This window comes from Typha angustifolia, chromosome 13, assembly GCF_048772165.1.
Source record: "Typha angustifolia cultivar Huaian chromosome 13, ASM4877216v1, whole genome shotgun sequence".
Lineage (NCBI taxonomy): Eukaryota > Viridiplantae > Streptophyta > Magnoliopsida > Poales > Typhaceae > Typha > Typha angustifolia.
The window spans coordinates 18,209,886-18,228,872 of NC_133251.1; the positions used below are offsets into that span (position 1 = coordinate 18,209,886).

At 39.8% G+C, this 18,987-nt stretch overlaps 4 protein-coding genes across 4 annotated transcripts; 1 reads left to right on the forward strand and 3 right to left on the reverse strand.

Annotated features, from left to right (window-relative positions):
* Nucleotides 1-5,563: 5,563 nt before the first annotated feature.
* On the reverse strand, nt 5,564-6,676 carry LOC140772895 (uncharacterized). Its single transcript, XM_073115137.1, has one exon. It carries the CDS (start codon nt 6,594-6,596, stop codon nt 6,144-6,146), a length of 453 nt encoding a protein of 150 aa, XP_072971238.1. The 5' UTR covers nt 6,597-6,676; the 3' UTR covers nt 5,564-6,143.
* A 1,895-nt stretch (nt 6,677-8,571) lies between these two features.
* On the forward strand, nt 8,572-9,385 carry LOC140774712 (pterocarpan synthase 1). Its single transcript, XM_073117801.1, has one exon. It carries the CDS (start codon nt 8,572-8,574, stop codon nt 9,118-9,120), a length of 549 nt encoding a protein of 182 aa, XP_072973902.1. The 3' UTR covers nt 9,121-9,385.
* Nucleotides 9,386-11,647: 2,262 nt separating this feature from the next.
* Nucleotides 11,648-13,905, reverse strand: LOC140772894 (uncharacterized). Its single transcript, XM_073115136.1, has 5 exons — nt 12,924-13,905; nt 12,722-12,799; nt 12,529-12,628; nt 12,295-12,428; nt 11,648-12,171 (listed from the first exon to the last, which is right to left on the reverse strand). Exons 1-5 carry the CDS (start codon nt 13,323-13,325, stop codon nt 11,944-11,946), a joined length of 942 nt encoding a protein of 313 aa, XP_072971237.1. The 5' UTR covers nt 13,326-13,905; the 3' UTR covers nt 11,648-11,943.
* A 2,316-nt stretch (nt 13,906-16,221) lies between these two features.
* LOC140774729 (allene oxide synthase 2-like) lies at nt 16,222-17,956 on the reverse strand. The gene has a single exon (XM_073117822.1). It carries the CDS (start codon nt 17,897-17,899, stop codon nt 16,412-16,414), a length of 1,488 nt encoding a protein of 495 aa, XP_072973923.1. The 5' UTR covers nt 17,900-17,956; the 3' UTR covers nt 16,222-16,411.
* Between the last annotated feature and the right edge of the window lie 1,031 nt (nt 17,957-18,987).

An 18,987-nucleotide genomic window follows, 5' to 3' on the forward strand; every position in this document is an offset into this window, starting at 1 on the left:
TATTAACTCGATAACATGTAATCCCCAAGGTGGCCGTGGCTTCCATTCGATAGCAATCATTTATTACGACTTAGAATGGAGAAGCCATTAATATATATAATTATTTTCTTACACGGCCACTTTAAACTTTTTTTTTCCTTTTATTCTTCTTGCTCGAAGTATAATTTCCTTACCAAGCTTACCTAGAGCTCAATATATCACTCTCTAATAGTAAATTAATTTGTGGGGATGTTGTGGGTGGCGTTAGTGTGGTGTTCTGTATGTATCGGAATGATCTTCTAATCTTAGAAAAGCCTCCTTTCAAGACTATTGTTGAAGTGCATCGGTGCATGCCTTCCATGCTGAATCTAAAGGGATAAAACGAGCTGATAAATGTGGTGAGTTCTATCTCGGCTGGGCTCTTTCAGTGACTCTCTTATATATATATATATTTTACACAAATAAAATTAGGGAATATATGATGATAATCTTAGAATAGACTCCAAACTTGGTTGAGAGCAAACTGACCAATAATAAAGTCCAAGATATCAGTATGTAACAATACAAGTGTTCAAGCAAATAAATTAAGTGGAGGAGATAGGGCATCAACCCTAGAACAAGTTTTCCATTTTGCCTACAAAGTGTAACACCCCGTCCCATAAAAAATGTGAGCACATGTGCCTGGCACATGTGTTGTCGTACCAATCTCTCCCTCCCCTTATTTTTCTTCTTCCCTCTCTTTTCTTTTCTCCCTCACTCCACAGCTATCATTCTTCCCATTTCTTCTCATTGTGTTGGTGCTTGCTGTTGCTGTGGAAATGCTCGTCAATCAGTCTTCTTCTAACTTGTGAAATTATATTAGCCATTTTGTTTGCTTTTTCCCTTTTCTCTTCTTGTTTAGTCTCATCAAGCAATTGGCCGGCCGTTGGCCTCATGCCTTCCCGCGATGACCTTGGTAGATTCCTCACGTTGTCCTATTGCTATTGGTAATGGTTTGTTTCTCCCATCAATTTAGGCTACGCATGGTAGCCTCTCATTGATTGCTCAATACTTTTTCGGTCGCCATGGTCAATGTATCCCCTTTTTATTGGGTTAATTGTGTTCCTCTCCTTCCATAGGAGCTAAGCAATCATCTAATGGGGCTCTCATGGCTTGGTGGTTGTAATAGCAACCTCCATGGCCGCTAGCCATGGAAAAGGTTTCTCGTCACTATCGACCACGTTGGCCGGCCAACCATTGGTTCCCTTCGACTTCCCCTTTCTTTTATCTTCATTTTTCCTTTGTTTTTTTTCGTCGACCTTCTTTTGTATACCATCAACAACCACTTCTTTGATAGTATTGCCTTGGGTGAAGAAGGAAAGGAGGTGTTGTGGAGTTAGGCTAGGTGCAACCCAACACAAGTGGTGGGTTAGATTGTATGTAGCCAAACTCAAGTTTTTGGTGGGTTGGGCTGCAGCCTAGCCTAACAAACTTTTAGGCCTAGTTACCTTAGGGCTTTAGGCTCAATCTTAGTGGGTTTGTGTTTAGCTTTGAGCTAGCTCAAGTAGATTAGTTACATCTTATTCATTATCTTATCAATTGAGTCTCAAATAATTAGCATCTTTAGAGGGTAGTCTAGTTAGCCATAATAATGATTATAAATTAATATTTTAATAAATGAGGCAATGATATGAGAGTACTTCTATGAATTTGCTTTTAATGAGGATTTTGTTCTAATTGGAGTTTAGTAATTCTATTAGACTTGCATCTATATGCAATAGAGTAAGTTAATCAAATGTAATCTATTTTATTTATTTTGAATCGATAATAATTGGTAAAACGATAAATATAATGATAATTGTATTAGGAACTCTTAATAGTACGTTAGACTGTCATAACTAATATACCAATTCTACATGATTAATAAATATAAGAAAATCCTAAGTGGACCTATCCAAATATGTAATGGTTGTTAGTAAGATTATTTAATTAATTAGTGACAAATGTGCTTATATTATTATTTTTATTATTAAAGTAGATTTAGTACTGTGTAAGGATAATCACGTGGGGTAATTGGAGTTGGTTAATTTGGAAGCTACTTTAGGCAAGTGAATCCTTCATAGCATAGGAATAGTATAATATTGATATGATGCTTGATTTTATGAATTCATGGCATTAAAATCATATGTATGCCGATATTTATTTACTATTTAGTATAATTATATTTACTTTACTGTTATTCATCGATTCTTTGCGCATTCTTGAGTATAAAAACTTTGATGTGCATATCATACGATTGATAATGTTGATAATTATACTATTTGCACGTATTACCACGTAATTAAGTCTTAATTAGATAGTGCCTCTATTAACTCAGCTTGGAGTTAAGAGTAGAGTTTGTTATATAGTGCTTATAATATAAACGGTCTACCCCTAGGGTTATTAGCATATATAATTTTCAGGCAATCATACTAACTTATTAGAAACTAGACATTGATGATTTGAAACTATGATTGAGAGGTAGGAGATAGTAAACCTATCAATATCCAATGATGTAGAGTCGAGGCGTTCATGAGCTATATGCTATTGATTTTTGCTATGTGCGATGATGATAGAAATGGGGGTGTGAGTTTACGATAGGGTCCTTAGTTTGTTAGTCATAGATAATCAATTATATGTAGCATCATTAGGCATGCACAAACGGCTAGATGTCTATCCATTCTTAATGTGTGAGATGATATGTGAGCATATATTTATTATATGGTGGAGCTATAGCTTGTGTGAGCATAAGAGAAAGGATTGATAATTTGAATGATGCATATCATATGTTTCTTATTTATACATGTGAAGTGTAGATATGGACATAATAGATATATTGCATAGACATATTATTATGTTGTTATTGTAAAATAAGTTAAAGAATTGTAACTTGTTATGGCTTGTGATATATTGAGTCTTACTAGGCATTTATCCTATTGAGGTGTATAAATATATATAAATATATAATATATATATATATATATATATATATATATATATATATATATATATATATATATATATATATATGGCTTGTTATGGCTTGTGATATTTTGAGTTTTAATTGTTGTATTATTTGTAGAAATGCTAGGTCTTAAACTTATATATTATATAAAAATATTGACCAACAGATTATGTAAAAACTACATGGATTTTACCCATGTGAGGGACACGTGTATTTAGTGATGAGTGTTTCATAAAGGCAGCAGCACAACAAGAAAGCTCGAATACAATAGACTTGAACCAAAGCACATCTTATAAAAGGTCGGAATCATATGACTATTTTTGTCCAAATTAAACCCAACACGCACACAGACTAGTCAACCCAATGAACTACCACAAAACCAATAAAACAAACCATCTTGAGAATATGGGCCAACTCCTTTTCAACTGCAATTGACCCCTGTAGCAGACCCACCAACAATAGGGAGGGAGAGCTTTCTTAGGCACAAGGGTAGCTAGTCGTGGCGTAGGGAAGTCGACAAAGAGGCTAAGCAGCGGGCAATGTAGAGGGTGATCGCCCATGGTCGCCGACTTAAGCTTCAAACAGACTAGAGGAACCGACATCTATCTAGCTAGGGGAAGCGGAGGAGGTGGAGAGAGAGGCCAATGATGCTAGCAATGAGAAAGGTAGAGTCAAGGAGCAAGACACATTTGGTTGCAGTGGCTAGGGAGGAGGCTAGCTGGGTTGGTGGTGGTGCAATTGAGAGGAAATAAAGGAGGCGAGATTCGATAAAGGCGGAGATGGGTTTGGGGAAGTAAAAGCAAGGTAGAGGTGCGGGGATAGGGGTTTGGGCTCTAAATGATGGTGGGGCTTGACTTTGTCTACTCAGGCTCCACCATCCTTAGAATTGGTTGCATGAGGGGACCGGCAAGCTCCAACCACAACTATGGAGAGAAAAAATGGAGGAAGAAAAAAAGGAAAAAAAAAAAGAAATATATCTCAAGTGAAGAAGGAGCCTTTCCCTTCCCCTAGTACTTGGCTAGAGGAGGGGAGGGAACAACTTCTATAAAAAAAACCCCTCACGAGGGGAGAAAGATGGCAGCCAACCCTAGCAAAGCTAGGGTCGATGATAAGGAAAAAGAGAGATGGTGTAAGATATGTTAATAGTTTATGAATATATGGATAGGGTAATTCTTTTTATTTTAAGAATGCACTACTTGATTGACGCTGTACCTTCTATCAAGGTCTATTTTATTCGAAAGTGACTTTGCCAGTCATGTTGTCCATTAAAATCTAGACTGGTTCACTTAGCGACCATTTTTATAATCCAACAATTAACGAATCTTAATCTACGAGCATTTATTTTAGAAAAATGTAAATTAATTAGAGGGTTATCATTGGAGAACACCATGGTGAGATATATAAATAATTTGAATATGTAGTATTCGTAGAATATTTAGTTACTTGATTTTGTTAATAGGTGTACAATTTCGACTAACATACAATAATTCATTTAGACTTGAAATTCATTTTTATGGTCTTCCTTCGTGCGTGTTTAATTAATTGATCTTTTATATATATAATATATATATAAGTAGTGGTGGAGCTATATAATGATGCACTGATGCACATGAATGACAAAAGGCGAAGAAGGTAATAAAAAAGAGGTATATCCAGTTGTAATGTCTACATAAGCTGAGACCCGAGGGATTCTTCCCGTGACAACTGCGACGGTTCATCCAAAACGCATCAATCCGTATTAATAATTCAAGTGGGCAGCCTAATTATAATGCATTGCGAGAAACGATATGGTGGTTTAGTATGCAGATTCGCTAGCTAGCTTGCAAGCTCTTTCCTCCTATTTCAGGTTTGGTGGGCCCTCAACTGTTGTGCCAGCTTGGTTCATTAAATGCTCCATCCTAGTCAGTTTCGTGCACATACGTGGCGATCTCGTAATTTGAAGAGCATCAAAATTAGGCTATTTAGCCAAGGAAAATGCCGCGCATGCACCTCCACCAAAACTTTCTCTGGCTATACATCATTCCATCTATCTTAGCTAACATCATACTAGTCCTTCCTTTCAACGGGGATCCAGCAACAGTGATCGATGCCGAAGATAACTTGTGATCCCTTCATGGGCATAGAAATGCCCCTTAGCTAATTAACCACGTGCAAATTAATATTCCAACGACAGTAGGACAGGAATCATTGTTCCGCTATTTGGTTTTCGTCCACTTGTGATCTAGTTTCAGAAACAGAATGATTTTATTGGAGTTCATGCCTTATAGATTTGTCGCATATACATTGTTCATATCTTGAATTTGGGATCTCTTTTCTTCTTGTATCTTTTTTTTAGTATTTGGTTCCTTATGTTTGATGGCTTCTCTTTTTCTTTTCTTATATTCAATATATCTTCACCTCAAGTCATTTTTCTTATACGTGATACCTGAGGCGCTGTCCCAGACCTCTCCCGAATGTATGGCACAAGCGGACATTTCAATGTTGGAAAGCTGTTGTTGCTATCTCCTCTGTCATGCTCTTTTCTTATCACCGTGCCATTGAATTCTATCATTAATAATTCATTGCGAGCTCTATCGCTAATAATTCATTGTGCTGCTGAAGAAACAAAAAGTGACAGGAAATAAAATAATTAATAAACCATATTTAGAGTCCAACGTTACGCTCCTTCCACGAAGTCTCGTAAAGTCGCTTTCATAACAGGAATTCCAAGCACTCTGTAGTGATTTTTTTTTTTTCAAAGATTAATATGAGTGTTTGTTTTTTCCTTTTTTCTAAGAATCGTGTGCTTGTTTCCCTATGATCATCATCGATCAATATTTACAAAAGGTTTAATTACAGAACTTTCTCCTTCGCCCCTCTCTGCAACTTGACTGAAGTGAGATTGATAAAACATGCACCAAATAAAGTGAACCTCATTCACTCTTATCGGTATGTATAGATTTCTTCCGTTTTCAAGACCGACTATGTTGTGATATCATTCCGATATTAAACTAATTCCGGCTAGCAGCACTTTAGATAGCATAGCATATTATACCAATATACAAATGTATATGCAATGCAACTTGGCTATCGACGGAGAGGCGGAGAGCCCATCGTGGATCCTTATCATGGCTTGGATCTGCTCTATCTCGAGTGCTCGAGGTGCATTTCTTCGTTCGCTTCTGTGTATTGACCCTCACGCCTATTCCGGGATAGCGCTCAACCTGGAAGCGAAATCACGCCCCTTGGCACAGCCCTTCTTGGATCTCCTCGTCGTGATCTCCGCCCCTCCTCTCGTCTTGGGCCCCGAGTAGGGGAACACTAACGGGCCTTTGTGGGTTTCTACGAGGGCGGCGCTGGCCTTGACGGCGAGGGCCGCTATCTCGTCAGCGTGGAGCGGCCGCTGCAGCATCGAGACGGGGAGAAGGAAGTAGAGCTGCCCGGGCTGGAGCTCTTCCTCAGCGCCCAAGGCGGAGACGAAGTCGTCCAGCTCCATGTCGTCGGAGCTGCATACGAAGCACGTGGAGTCATCCTTCTGGAGTACGTGCGACGCCTTGACCGGCCCCACGAATTCCTGCAACCTTCCGTCCAACAGCACCACCTTGGCAGTGGCTGGCGCGACCGCGGTTGCCTCGCACGAGTTGCAGGCTCCCATCGCCTTCTCGTCGTCGGTAAAATTGAGAGGGGTGCGCCGATCTGTTAGATAGACATACAGCGAGCGACGGGGGAGAAGATGGCGATCGAATATATGATATATAGAGAGAGCGAGGTGGATGGAGGGATCAAGACGCGTCGTCTTTTTTGTCGTCGAGGGATGGGATGGGATGACAACCTGGAGGTTGTTGTGCACAGCTTGCATGGGTCAGTGAAAGGAACAGTAGGTCATGCGAAATGAGTCTCCTTTTTTATTGTTATTTACAGATCGGGGACTGGAGATCTCGGAGATGTTCAAAATAATAATCCATCGACACAGCTTCGTCTGTAGGGTGGCTAATGACGGGAATAACCTTATAGTTCGGAGGATGGATAAGGTGGGGGAGGCCAAGCGCGAGGCGTCGTGACTTGTGAGGGAGCTAGCTAGGTTTCTCACGTACGTGCATCTCCATCTGTAAATTTTTTTAACGTTGCGTCAGTTCATTTATTAATTGATAATAAATGAAATGGACATCTTGTTTGTAGAACTACACAGGTAATAGCATTAATTCATAGATGGTCTTCACTCCCATACACGTACATTGGATCTATCTACTCGCTGGACATTATTGGAGTTAGAGCATTAATACCTAAGAAATTAATCCATATATTCATGATAGTATCTTATATATTCTTGCATGGATCTATAGTGTGTACACGTTATGACATTGACATCACTAAATCCTTATTCAAACCGTTAATCCAATGGATAATCCGATAGTAGTTTTATATATAAATTCTCATGGACACTACTTGTCAAAAAAGTATTCTATATAATTAATCATATATTTGTTTACTATTTGGCCTTTAATTCCTCTTGTATCTTTTATTTTATTATCTTCATGATATTTAATTTGGGTTAATTCCTAAAATTTCTCAAAGAAAAAAAAAGGTAGTCTACTATTTGCAATGTGATCTACTAAATTCATCACATCAACGCATATTAAAATCTACTTCATTGCACTAATGAATTATAATTTTGATAGAAAACTATATATATCTATATATAGCTTTTCATTTTGTTAGGAAACAGTTATTAAAATGGATAGAATATCGATAGGATGTATTAAAATACTAACACGTGGAATCTCTTAAACAGGCAGCGGCTCTCTGTTTCCAAGGGAGACCATCTCATGCATGCACCTGTATATCGACTATCTCTAGCTACCGCGAAGCTTGGGCTGGCGCACGTGAACCATGCTGTGTCGTGTATCTTTGGGTTGGGTATCGGAGAGAGAGGAAATCCTCCGACACAGTGTCCTCAGCTGATCTGGGATGTGGGGTTGGAGCTAGCGGAGTGGAGACCGTAGATTCTGCTAAATAACCCCGCGAGATTAAACTAAGCCTATCTTGTCGCTCGCTGCTCCTCCCCCTAGAGTTGGTCAACTGAATCATTGGCGTTATTATTGGACGAGACGACAGCGAGAGCAACCTTCCGTTGAATTTTCAGATGCCACTTTGATTCCATTAGATAGGTCTCTTGGTATGTATCCACGTGCAACCAATACATTCCATGACTATCCCATTAGATTTGGACGGACCCACCCTATTATGGTTTATTGGTTTAGATCTGACGGTCGTCATCTAATGTGCGTGACGACGGTAAGTACTGTTTAACATACCTGGTCAATGGATGCAATATCATGCAATGGTTATATATTATTCGACGTGGTAACTTCTATTCAACGGCTTCCATAAAAAGCACGCATGGATCGATCACTTTTCTTCAGAAACCATGAGATCAGCTCACCTAATAAGTCGTCCCTATGCATGGTAGAGGTTTTGGTGATTAGTATATGGTTTAGTTATGACCTAGTGCATCAATTAATTTTTAGTTGTGGAGCAAGTATAGGCAGTGGAACAATTTTAACTTTTTCATGGTATAAGAGCAGATTTTGTGCCAACCAATCAAGGCATTTCCAGGTGCTTGACTTACAATGTTATCCAGGGTCATATTCTTTGCAGCAGCTTCAGCTGCCATTCTCGCCGTCGTACTCCTCGCTACAGTCTCACCGCTCCCCAAGAAGTCACGGCAAGAAAATTCTAAGCCTTGGCTAGCCATCTCCTTATACGTTCAGCCTCGTCCCCAGGCACATCCTAACCAGCAAGGGAGCCTGCGATCAAACAGTGCATTCATCTTCCACCATAATCTCACACAAGGGCCAAAGAACACGTCTCGAGTTATTGGAAGAGCTCAAGGCTTCGTCGTTCCGGTAGAGAACTCCGCGCTCTCAGCTTTCAACATCGTATATTTGACCTTGGATACACCTGAGTATTCTGGTAGCCTTGGCCTAGAAGCCAAGCAGGCGGGACATGGAACCAGAGAAGAGCTCAAAGTGGTTGGAGGGACTGGATCCTTCGCCTTTGCCCGAGGACTTGCAGTTTCTGCTCCGACAGGTGGATGGCTGTCTAATGACGATGACGCTATGTACCATCTGAAGCTCAGGTTGCGATTCCCGGGGGAGTCTCCTACTACTCCCGGATGATTATTAATTATCTATTAACTATGCTGTCTTAGATCAACGCGTCGGTGAGCTAGCTAATCAAGAGTTATAATTAATTAACTTCAGAGAGAGACGGGATATTTTTATTCAACATTTTTATCTTTCTTAATTTAGGCGTACGCACAACGCCAGTTAATTTCTATATGTAGCTACTATGCGACCCTGTTCTCATAATTTGTCGCGGAAGCGAAAGGGTAGATCCAGATCGCTGAGCACTCAGCTAGATCCATGAGCTACTTTTCAGAGATCTCAATAAATCACACATTAATGTTAACCATGTTACCGTGAGTTTCCTTTGACGTATAATATACTGCATCATATCTCTTATGTGTATTTTCTGAAGAAAAGAAAACCACATCCTCCTCCTATATCTTTCTTTTGATTATAAATCATATGTTATATTTAAATTAGAAGTATTCATTCCATCTGTTGATTAACCATCCGTGGCCTGGAAGCATGTTACTTGACCAAAATGAGCGCCCGCATGTTTGAGAAAACTTGACGGCGTTTGTTTGACTCCCATCTATTGGATTGAATGTCGTTAAAACGGACATCTTGCACAGTTTGTGTAGGCATGCTTTTAGGGCCGCCTGTTGTGAGCCGCTAATGGTGTTGAAGATTGGTTCGAACTAGAAAAGTTGTTCGAAATTTATATTCCAGCATTTGAGACTTTGCATCGCCCGTGAACATAAGTATATTATCGAACTACGTAAATCTCATATCTCTTATTTTATTCTTTATGATTTACTTATATTAGTGTTCTTATTCGTGGTTAGATTAGTTGATAGCTATTACTCTATCATTGGCAGTTTATTTATGATATTCTCAATTTGGTATTGCTTTTTATCTATTGCTATTCAATTATTGTACCGTGGGTGGTTTAGGGTTCGGTTTCGTTGTCCTCCACCTTATGGAATTATCCAAACAAGCGGCAAATTTAAGAATATCATGTAAATCAAAACTCTAAATTCGATCACTACGTATGTGTAGTGGTACTTTCTTTATGTGATGGATGCTCTTCTAGTTTGAGAAAAAGAGCGAAGAATTTTTTTAAAAATAAATAAATTATTCTTCTATAATCCTATTATTGATTTTCTTGTGATTTTGGTGAGAATTAGTATGCTCACATCTGCTGTTGTTATAAAAAATTTTGTTACAATAAACTCTCTCCAAATTGTGGGTTAGGTTTTGGTGCTCTACTACCACAAGCATACAATATTCTAACGAGAACCCTTCTTGTCTGACTCTCCCTTAAATAAGTCTTGCTTGTGGAATGTTCTAACCATCATCAGTCTCCAACCAAGTTTAGAAACCATAGATTAGCAAGAAGACAATGAGAGCAAATTTTCAAATCGCTCACTTCTCTGCACCAAAACTAGAGAGCAAGTGAGAAACCTTCTCTTGCTTACAACACACTTAAATTTAGGTAAATTCAAGTTCTCCTGTATATCCTTCCAATTAACTCAAACTGTGTAATTAAACTCAAACCATTGTAACTCACTCCACGGGTTTGTTAAGCTAACCCAAATAAAATTGTAGTTTGAATAGTGAATTAGATAACACAAACCCACAATCAAACTACCAAACTCAAGGACCTTACCTGCACTTGAATGCTCCCTTGCGCTCTCCTTTTCTCCTTTCTCCTTATTGTCCCTCGAACAATTGTTCCAACATATGGGTTTTGATTAATGAACTATACTTGAATTGTTTGTAAGGGCACCGTACCGGATATTTCCTTTGGTTCAAGCACCTTCCTTGCGAATAAAAACCTCTATACTCTATAGGTCATGCAATCTCCTCAAATGGTGATGTTTAGCTTGCACGACAAAGGCTAGAACCCTTCGAAGATTGATGTGTATTTTCTTAGATGCTGGCCTAGCTTGCAAAAACTTTCTAGATCGGTAAATGGTGATGTTGTACCTTATTACCTTTCTCCTTCTCAATCCATTGGCATCCATGTTCTGAAGTACTCTCTTCATATATGATGGTCCTAAATATTTTGGACTCTTAGCACAGACGTCAATGATAAAAGAAAAGTTTGGTTTGTTCTGAATGAGCGAATTAAAGATGTCCTGAATAAGAATTGTCTTGAAATTCCATAAAATAAAAATGCCACCATGTTGCAGTAGAGCCATTCTTCTTTCTTGTAATCTTTCAAAATTTTTTGTTTCTTAAAGCTCATGTCTCTGGTACTTTTCTTTTTTTCCTTTAATTCTTGACCGGTCCTCATGTCTCTGGCAATTGGATATGAAATTCCTCTGATAATTAATGTGTATTCAGGGTTAATGTGATTTACCTGCATCCGATCATATGTTTGGTGGTGGGAGTTGGCCTTAATTAGAATGTAGAGAGGCTAGACCTGGAGTACGTGCGACACATTCAGAGCTGTTTTACAGTTAATTGTTTATTGGTGATAGGTGAAGTGAATAATTTATGTGGGAGTTCTTCCCTACGTACCGTCAACAATTTAGAACACGAAAGGAGAGAAGTGGACAATTGTATAGGAAAAAGAATCGTCGCCAGTAACATTACTTTCTCATAATTACAGTACTCAATTCCCCATCTGCATGGGGGGTTTCTACGAATTTCCTGAAAGAAACTTTTCATCCTACATTCATTCTATCTTTATCGAAAATTAATGAATCCTGTAAGAAATTTGAGCAAACAAAAACGTAGTCAGGTAGATGATCTTCGGGCATCACTGCATATACAACTGGGAGGCATCGTCGATCCCCTCCCTTATCGAGCTGCTTTCTCTTGTGAGGATGCCATAAGTCTCTCTCCTACGTGTGGAATTCTATTGTATTAAATAGACATACTTCTGCTTGGCATCATCGTGAGTTTTGAGAGGAGGAGAACACAAGCTGAGAAGACGAACACTGCTCCCGCAAAACAAGCGAGATCCAATCCACTAACCAGGGGCACATTCTTGAACTTGTCGAGTACACCTCCTTGAAGTATCAACAGTACGGCATGCGCAATTCTTGATTTTGCTTGCGATATTGATTGCATCTCTATTCCCTCTATAAACTTCTGAAATGATACCGGCGCTATGTATTGAGATTTCCCGGTAGAAATTTTGAAAACAACAACGGATATATATATATATACAAATTTCAATTATATACAGGCCAAAAGTAACAACTAATTAATTACCTTTAGACTGAATAACCCAAAGTTCGATTGAGCAGTCTGCCATCGATTTTTCTTCTTTATTTCTTTCGAATTTGCAAACATGACGTACAATCCCATACCAAAAGTAAGCAGAGCAGTGCCCAGAAGAAACATATCTGCAGCAAATTAATTAAGAAGAGCTTAATTAAGACATGCAGTCCGGGCAGCTATTGGAAGTTCATTAATCTTTTGGAAAAATATCAGAACTTTACGAACCTATTGCTTCCACAAGCAGTTTTATGATTTCCCCATGATCGACCCTTTGTGACAAGGTGCGAAAATATTGGGAAAAGGATTCCAGAACAAGGAAGCAGCCCTATAACCAATTGAAGCCAAGGCAATAATCTTTCAGTCATAAAGATTCAGAGGATTAAGTAAGAAAAAAATGTTCTTGAAGTCACTAATAAACCTCGATAAAGCACAAGACGGATCCTACGAGGGATCCCGCAACTGCAATGAATGTGAAGGACTGGCATCCAATGATCCCCTATATGTATTTATAAATTAATGTTAAGCGTACGTATCGTAGGTGTAAGAAAGGAGATCTTAAAGGTTTGCCAATATCCCGAGAGAGAGATAAAATTTAGAAGACAAGCAAAAGATGTACACACCTTTTCAAGAAAAATCTCGAAGATGGTCGTCCAACATTTCTTCGTTAATGACGGCCATCTCTGACCAAATAGCCTTATACGGACCGTTCTCACTAGCTCATTGCCAAAAGATCTGGATGGAAGGCCTGTCGGCCGTCTTCCAATTTCCAAAGAAGAAGTCTTCCCCAACTGTTTCTCAGGTGCAATCACGGTCATATCCAAGGAAGCCGCCACGCTGGTAGTCGTCCACGACCCTTGATGGTTTGGTCGACAATTTCTCTTCTCTATATTCCAGGGAAACTTTAGAGATGGGAGACGATAAGGAGTGCTGGAAGGAGAAGTAGAGGAGTGAAGATGATCTGATTGGAGAGCTCTGACGGGCCCAAGTAATCGACTTGCTCCTGCAGCAGCCGTAGGCGCCATTGTTCTAATGATCTGATCTATGGATGGATGCTTTGAAAGCTAGCAGTAGCTTCTTCCTGAACGATCCTAGTTGCGGTGAGCTGTATTTATAGATCTGGGGAGGAGGAGATACTAAATTAAATTCATGAGGAGTTGGTAGGAAAAAAGCAGCATGCAGGTACACGTGTGTATGCCTAGTGGAGGAATCAAAAGAAGATTCTCGGTATATCGATCATTCGGCGGGATTCGGCCGTTGCTATTCAACGGCAAGAGAGAAGAGGATGGACATTTAATAGGAGCCGAACACGTGTACAGAGAGAATCCATTGATTCTGAGACTTCCAAGCCATCGTGTGAGCCGCTCGTTTCGCTCTCAGAGAGCATAAAATTCGCGTGGCGGCCGAGGAACGCGGGAGGAGCACGTACGTGCGAGACACCGACAGTCGATCGAGCTTCCGTTAAGCTTCGCAGTGGCTTCTACCTGCAAATTGGACGGTTTGGAACGGACGCAGCCACAAGGGCTGGGCCAATAATTAATGTCAGTATAAGCCTTTCTCAGTCACCGGTCCAAGTTCATCGTATACTTACAAGTTGGATCTAGGAATTAACGAAGAATGTACCTACCATGTCCATTTGCTACATGTACAACTTCCCTCCCTCCCTCCCTCCCTCCCTCCCTCAAACAGACGAACCGACAGATCAGAGAGAAGAAATGCCATGCTAGCTGCTGCTTCTTCTTCTTCTTCTTCTTCTAACGGTGCGTTTAGTAGCAGCCTGTCCATTTGCTACCACAAATTAATACGCAATGTCAGATAAACGCACCTTTACTTCTATGATGATGCGATGATTGATACATGTCCAGTATTATATTAGATCTTGTGTAATTACCACGTGTGCTTAAGTAAACTCGTTCGTTACAAATACACAAATTGGCAGATGTCATGTCATTCGGTGGCTGAAGTGACTTCCAAATTCCAATATGTGTCACTGCGTCGACCATGTAAACCCAAGGGTACGGTAGGCCTCTTAAAAAGCTCATCAGCTCGTGACGCTTATGGACTCATCTAGTTTATATATTGGCTAAAATTTTGAGCTCCAAAATTATAATCACATCGCCTCGCTCGAAATCGACTCGATTAAGCTTGATACAATGATATTATAGCACTGTAGCATACTGGTAGTATATATGTATTATTGTATATATTTACATGAATTATTATGTTAATTATTTATTTATATCACTATATATCTGTCCGAGCTAATTTTATCTTATAGAATTTATATATCTTAATTATTTAGCTTTTAATTTTTTTTTATCAAAGTTCAAATGATCTCATCAAGCTATTGATCGAGCTCAAGACTTATCGAACATAAAATGAGCAAAGTCAAGTCATGGTTTTCTAACTTGATTCGAGCTCGAGCTAAATGATTTTTATAATTAGGTCAAGTCGAGCTGAGTATAGGTAACTCATGCGTAGCTCATTTACATGATCCCTCCTAAACTAGTTATAAAATCGACCCTTCTACACCCGGGGTTTAAGACTTTAAGCTTTATTCTAAGTAACAGAATAGTTTACTTATACTATTTATATATCTAAACTCAATAAAGATGAGATATTTGCCTAGTCTAACAAGCGTTTTAAAAGATATAGCTACAATATACCTCCAGATGATCTGATACCTTTATACGCGGAAGTCTCAGCCCGCGTCTTCCCTTGCTTGTAATCGGGGTGTAATTTTTCTAAGGTACTTTGAATGAATTATATAATATGTGTTTTAAATTATCTCCCCAAGTTAAAGAAAGCTAAAACAACTTTCTCTCGTGTTTCTACCTACCGTCGTATCTATCAGACAAACAAATGGTGAAGAGCCGAAGATGACACAAAGTCCCATAAATCATCCGTGGTCTCACACATTACAAATAGCCAATACATGTAAGAATTTTATAGGCTTAAGTCTAGCGATTTGAGAATGTAGCGGGAGAGAATGGGCTAATCCACCTTCTAATTTGGCATGTATCTCTCAAGTTGAAGGAAAGAATGCCAATATTTACGGTCAAAAAGAAAAAGAAAAAAAAATTGAGTGTGAAGTAAAAGAAAATAACTGGAATGAGAATTGTCTCTGCAACAATTATAACGAAACACTATCTTATTCAATATTTTTATATTACTATTTATTATTTATTTTACAATCAAACGCTAATAAAATTAGAATAAAAAATCATTTAATCTAAAATATGTAATTATTTTTATACCAATTCTCTTTATTAGGTAGCCAAACAGGCCCTATTGACTCGAGGTGTAATGTGTGAAGTGTGAACGTACTCCCATACACGGATACCGATTGCCTGACCAAGTAATCTTTATTTCCACGTGACCAAATAAAGTCCGGCATATTCTCCTCTGGGATCCATGTGCATGAGCGACTAAATCAATTTGCAATTTGAGCGGTTAAAAGTGTCGGCAGAGGAGAAAGTGGATCTGCTTTCTATCTAAATTCCTAATCTGACCATTTTCAGTTGACATTGCAGAATGAAAAGCACATGGAAAGGTAGTTCAATCAATGATGATTGAAACTTGGATAGTAGAAAATCTGGACACCAATAATTAATCGTGAGTAAAAGTTTATACCTTTTGTTTTTTGTAAAAAAAAAAAAGAGTTGCATGTGATAACTTTACGACAACTTATTTTTTGAAGATAAAAAAATATGTATAATATTAAGGGGGTGTTTGGTTGTTAAAGAATAGTTTTTTTTTTTAATATTTAATCATAGAAAATAACTCGGAGGATATGTGTTCCTTATATATATATATATATATATTTCTTTTTCTTCTTTTTTTTCAAAAGAAGGTCATTTTTATTAAACTCTTCTTTAAACTACTTAAATTTAAAAAGGAGAGAGTAACATTGAGCTGTCATTCGCAAATAAAGAGGAGTCGATTGGCATTAACGATTGATTGGCATTTCTTTCCTCATCCAACGTACGACATTTATTGAATCCAGATGAAGCAAAATGGAGACAAGAGCATAAACTTATTAAAAAGTACCGAGTCGCGACTCCTCCTGAGGGAGAGGGGACCAGATCACTGGATCGAGGCAAGTTTAAGTTTACATGGCGGATGCCTTGGTCAAGCTGGTGACGGTAACTTTAGCCCCGAGCAACTCCTTTCCCACCTCACCAGTGAAGGTATCGTACCTAAGGAAGAACTCGGCGACGAGCAGCCTGCCGACGAGCACAACGAAGTCCTTCCCGGGGCACTGCTTGTTGTTGACGGTTGGGGTCTCCGTCTCGGGTCCATTGGACCAGACCACGTACTTGAGGAGCTTCTTGCCCTCGTCCCCGAGGAAACGGTCTCCGACGAACTTGTCGGCGTTGGAGAAGACCTTGGGGTCCTTGGTAGCGCAGGGCTGGTAGCCGAACAGCATCTCCCCCTTCTTGACTACGTAGGAGGCGTCGTGACTCCCGATGATCAGGTCCTTCTTCGCGTGCCCGTACTGGAACTTCACTGGCGGATCCAACCGCAGCGCCTCGTACACCACCGAGTTGGTCAGCTCCATCTTTTGTATTGCCGAAAACGTCAGCTTCCCCCCGTCCGCCGCCACCGCCGAACGGATCTCCTGGGCGAGGCGGTTGTGGAACTTGGGGTCGGCGGTGGCGAGGCAGCTCAGGATCCCCGGAAACAGAACTTTCAAGCCGCCGTAGCTGTTGAACACGGTTGCGAAGATCAAATTGTGGCACGCCTCCTCGCGGGAGAGCCCCAGCTTCTGCGCCGTATCGAGCGCCGATGCCGCCGCGGCGTTGAAGTAGTCGTAGAGTTTTTTGTAGTCGGACTTGATGAGGAAGGAGGGGAGGGGGAAAGTGTGCAGGAGCAGCTCCTCCACGGCCATGGGGAGCCCCAGCGTCATGAGTGGGCAGAGCTGGAAGAAGAGCCACTTGGCAGCCTTGCTGGTCCCCGAAGAGCCGAGGGAGGAGTTGTCGGAGGGTCGGACGCCGAAGTAGGCGTCACCGATGAAGTCGAAGGAGGTGACGTCGTTTAGGGCGTTGAAGTCGGACTTGCCGGAGGAGGCGATCTGGGACTCCATTGTGGCGAAGAGAGAGGAGAAGTTGGTGCGGAAGGTGGGGATGACCTGGTCCTTGCGGGAGGCAAGCATGGTGAAGAGGAGCTGCTTGATCTTTGTGTGGTTAGCCTCCGAGGGGTCGAGGTAGGAGCAGACGCGGTATCCGCCGGTCAGAGAGGTGGAGGGCATGTAGGTGCCGGTGAAGACGTCTTTCTTCTCGACCTTGGAGACGTCGAAGAGGACGGGGAAGCTCTTGGCGTCGAGGAGGGCGATGACGCGCGGGTTGGAGGCCATGATGGGGCCCGGCGGCATGTTCAGACGTACCACGGTGGACTTGTACTTGTCCACCCGCGCCTGGAAGAACTTGTCCTGCCCTTGGAAGTAGTAGAAGTCAAGTCGATCCTTGATGGCACCGATCACCGGCATCCCGTAGTCCCCCGGGATCGGCTTCACGGGGAGCTTCATCAGCTCCGGGTCCTCTTCCTGACAGATCGCTGATGTTTCGTCTCCTGCTGCTGGCTGATTCTTACTTGCCATTAATTCCTACCTTCAATTGGTTCTTGCCTTTGCTTTCCGCTCTGGGATGAAGTGATGCTCCGGAATGACCTTTATATATTGATAAAACCGATCACGTAGCAATTATTTTAATACAAAATTAACGCTAGAAGGATAAGGAGCACGTGGTGACTAATTAAATTAAGTGTCTTTTATATTATTGCCATCCAAAACTTTTGAAAATATCGTATTTGTCACTGCCCAAATGTCAAATATTAAAAAAAAAATAGCTTACCCTTATATAAATTATTAAAAATAAGTTACAAGTTATTCTATATTATTCCAATACTATAGTTTAAAAGCGACCTAATAAATTTTTGTTTTATTAACTCGTGTATCCAGAGTTACTATGATCACTAGTAACATTTAGACTTTAGAGCCAGATAATAAAATAGTAAGTATATTGAGATTTTCAGATAATTTTTAGAAAATTTAATAAATTACTCCGTATATTTCACGGTCTTTGAGAATTTTAATATTTGATACTTTATTTTTTTTTATAATTATTATTTAACATACTAATATTACTTTAACTAATCATATTATATAATTTATATAACTATACTTACTAATTATTAAAATATCTCTACTACTCTCCTCTCAAGCTCTTCTCCTCTCTACCCTATTTTGTATTTTGTGGAGTTGGTGGAGCTCAGTGGCTAAGAAAGATGGAGCTTGACGATGAATTTCTACAGTGTTCTCTTTAGCTGTATAAGTAGGATGATGAATAGCTAAAGAGAGGTTTGTCTTTTTTCTTTACTTTTATGAGGAAAGGGAACTATTCAATGATAGATTTTTATTTATTTTTGACTATGGGCTAAACAAGAATAATAGAAGGCTGATTCTCTAAAAGTTACAGATAAAGAATGAGTCAATGAGAGATTATTTTTATTTATTTTTGACTATGGGTCAAACAAGAATAGTAGGAGTGTGATTCTTTATAAGTTACAGATAAGAATGAGTCGATGAGAATGAGTCAATGAGAATGAGTCAATGACAGATTTTATTTATTTATTTTTGAATATGGGTCGAACAAGAATAATAGGAGGGTGATTTGGACCTATCTGAAT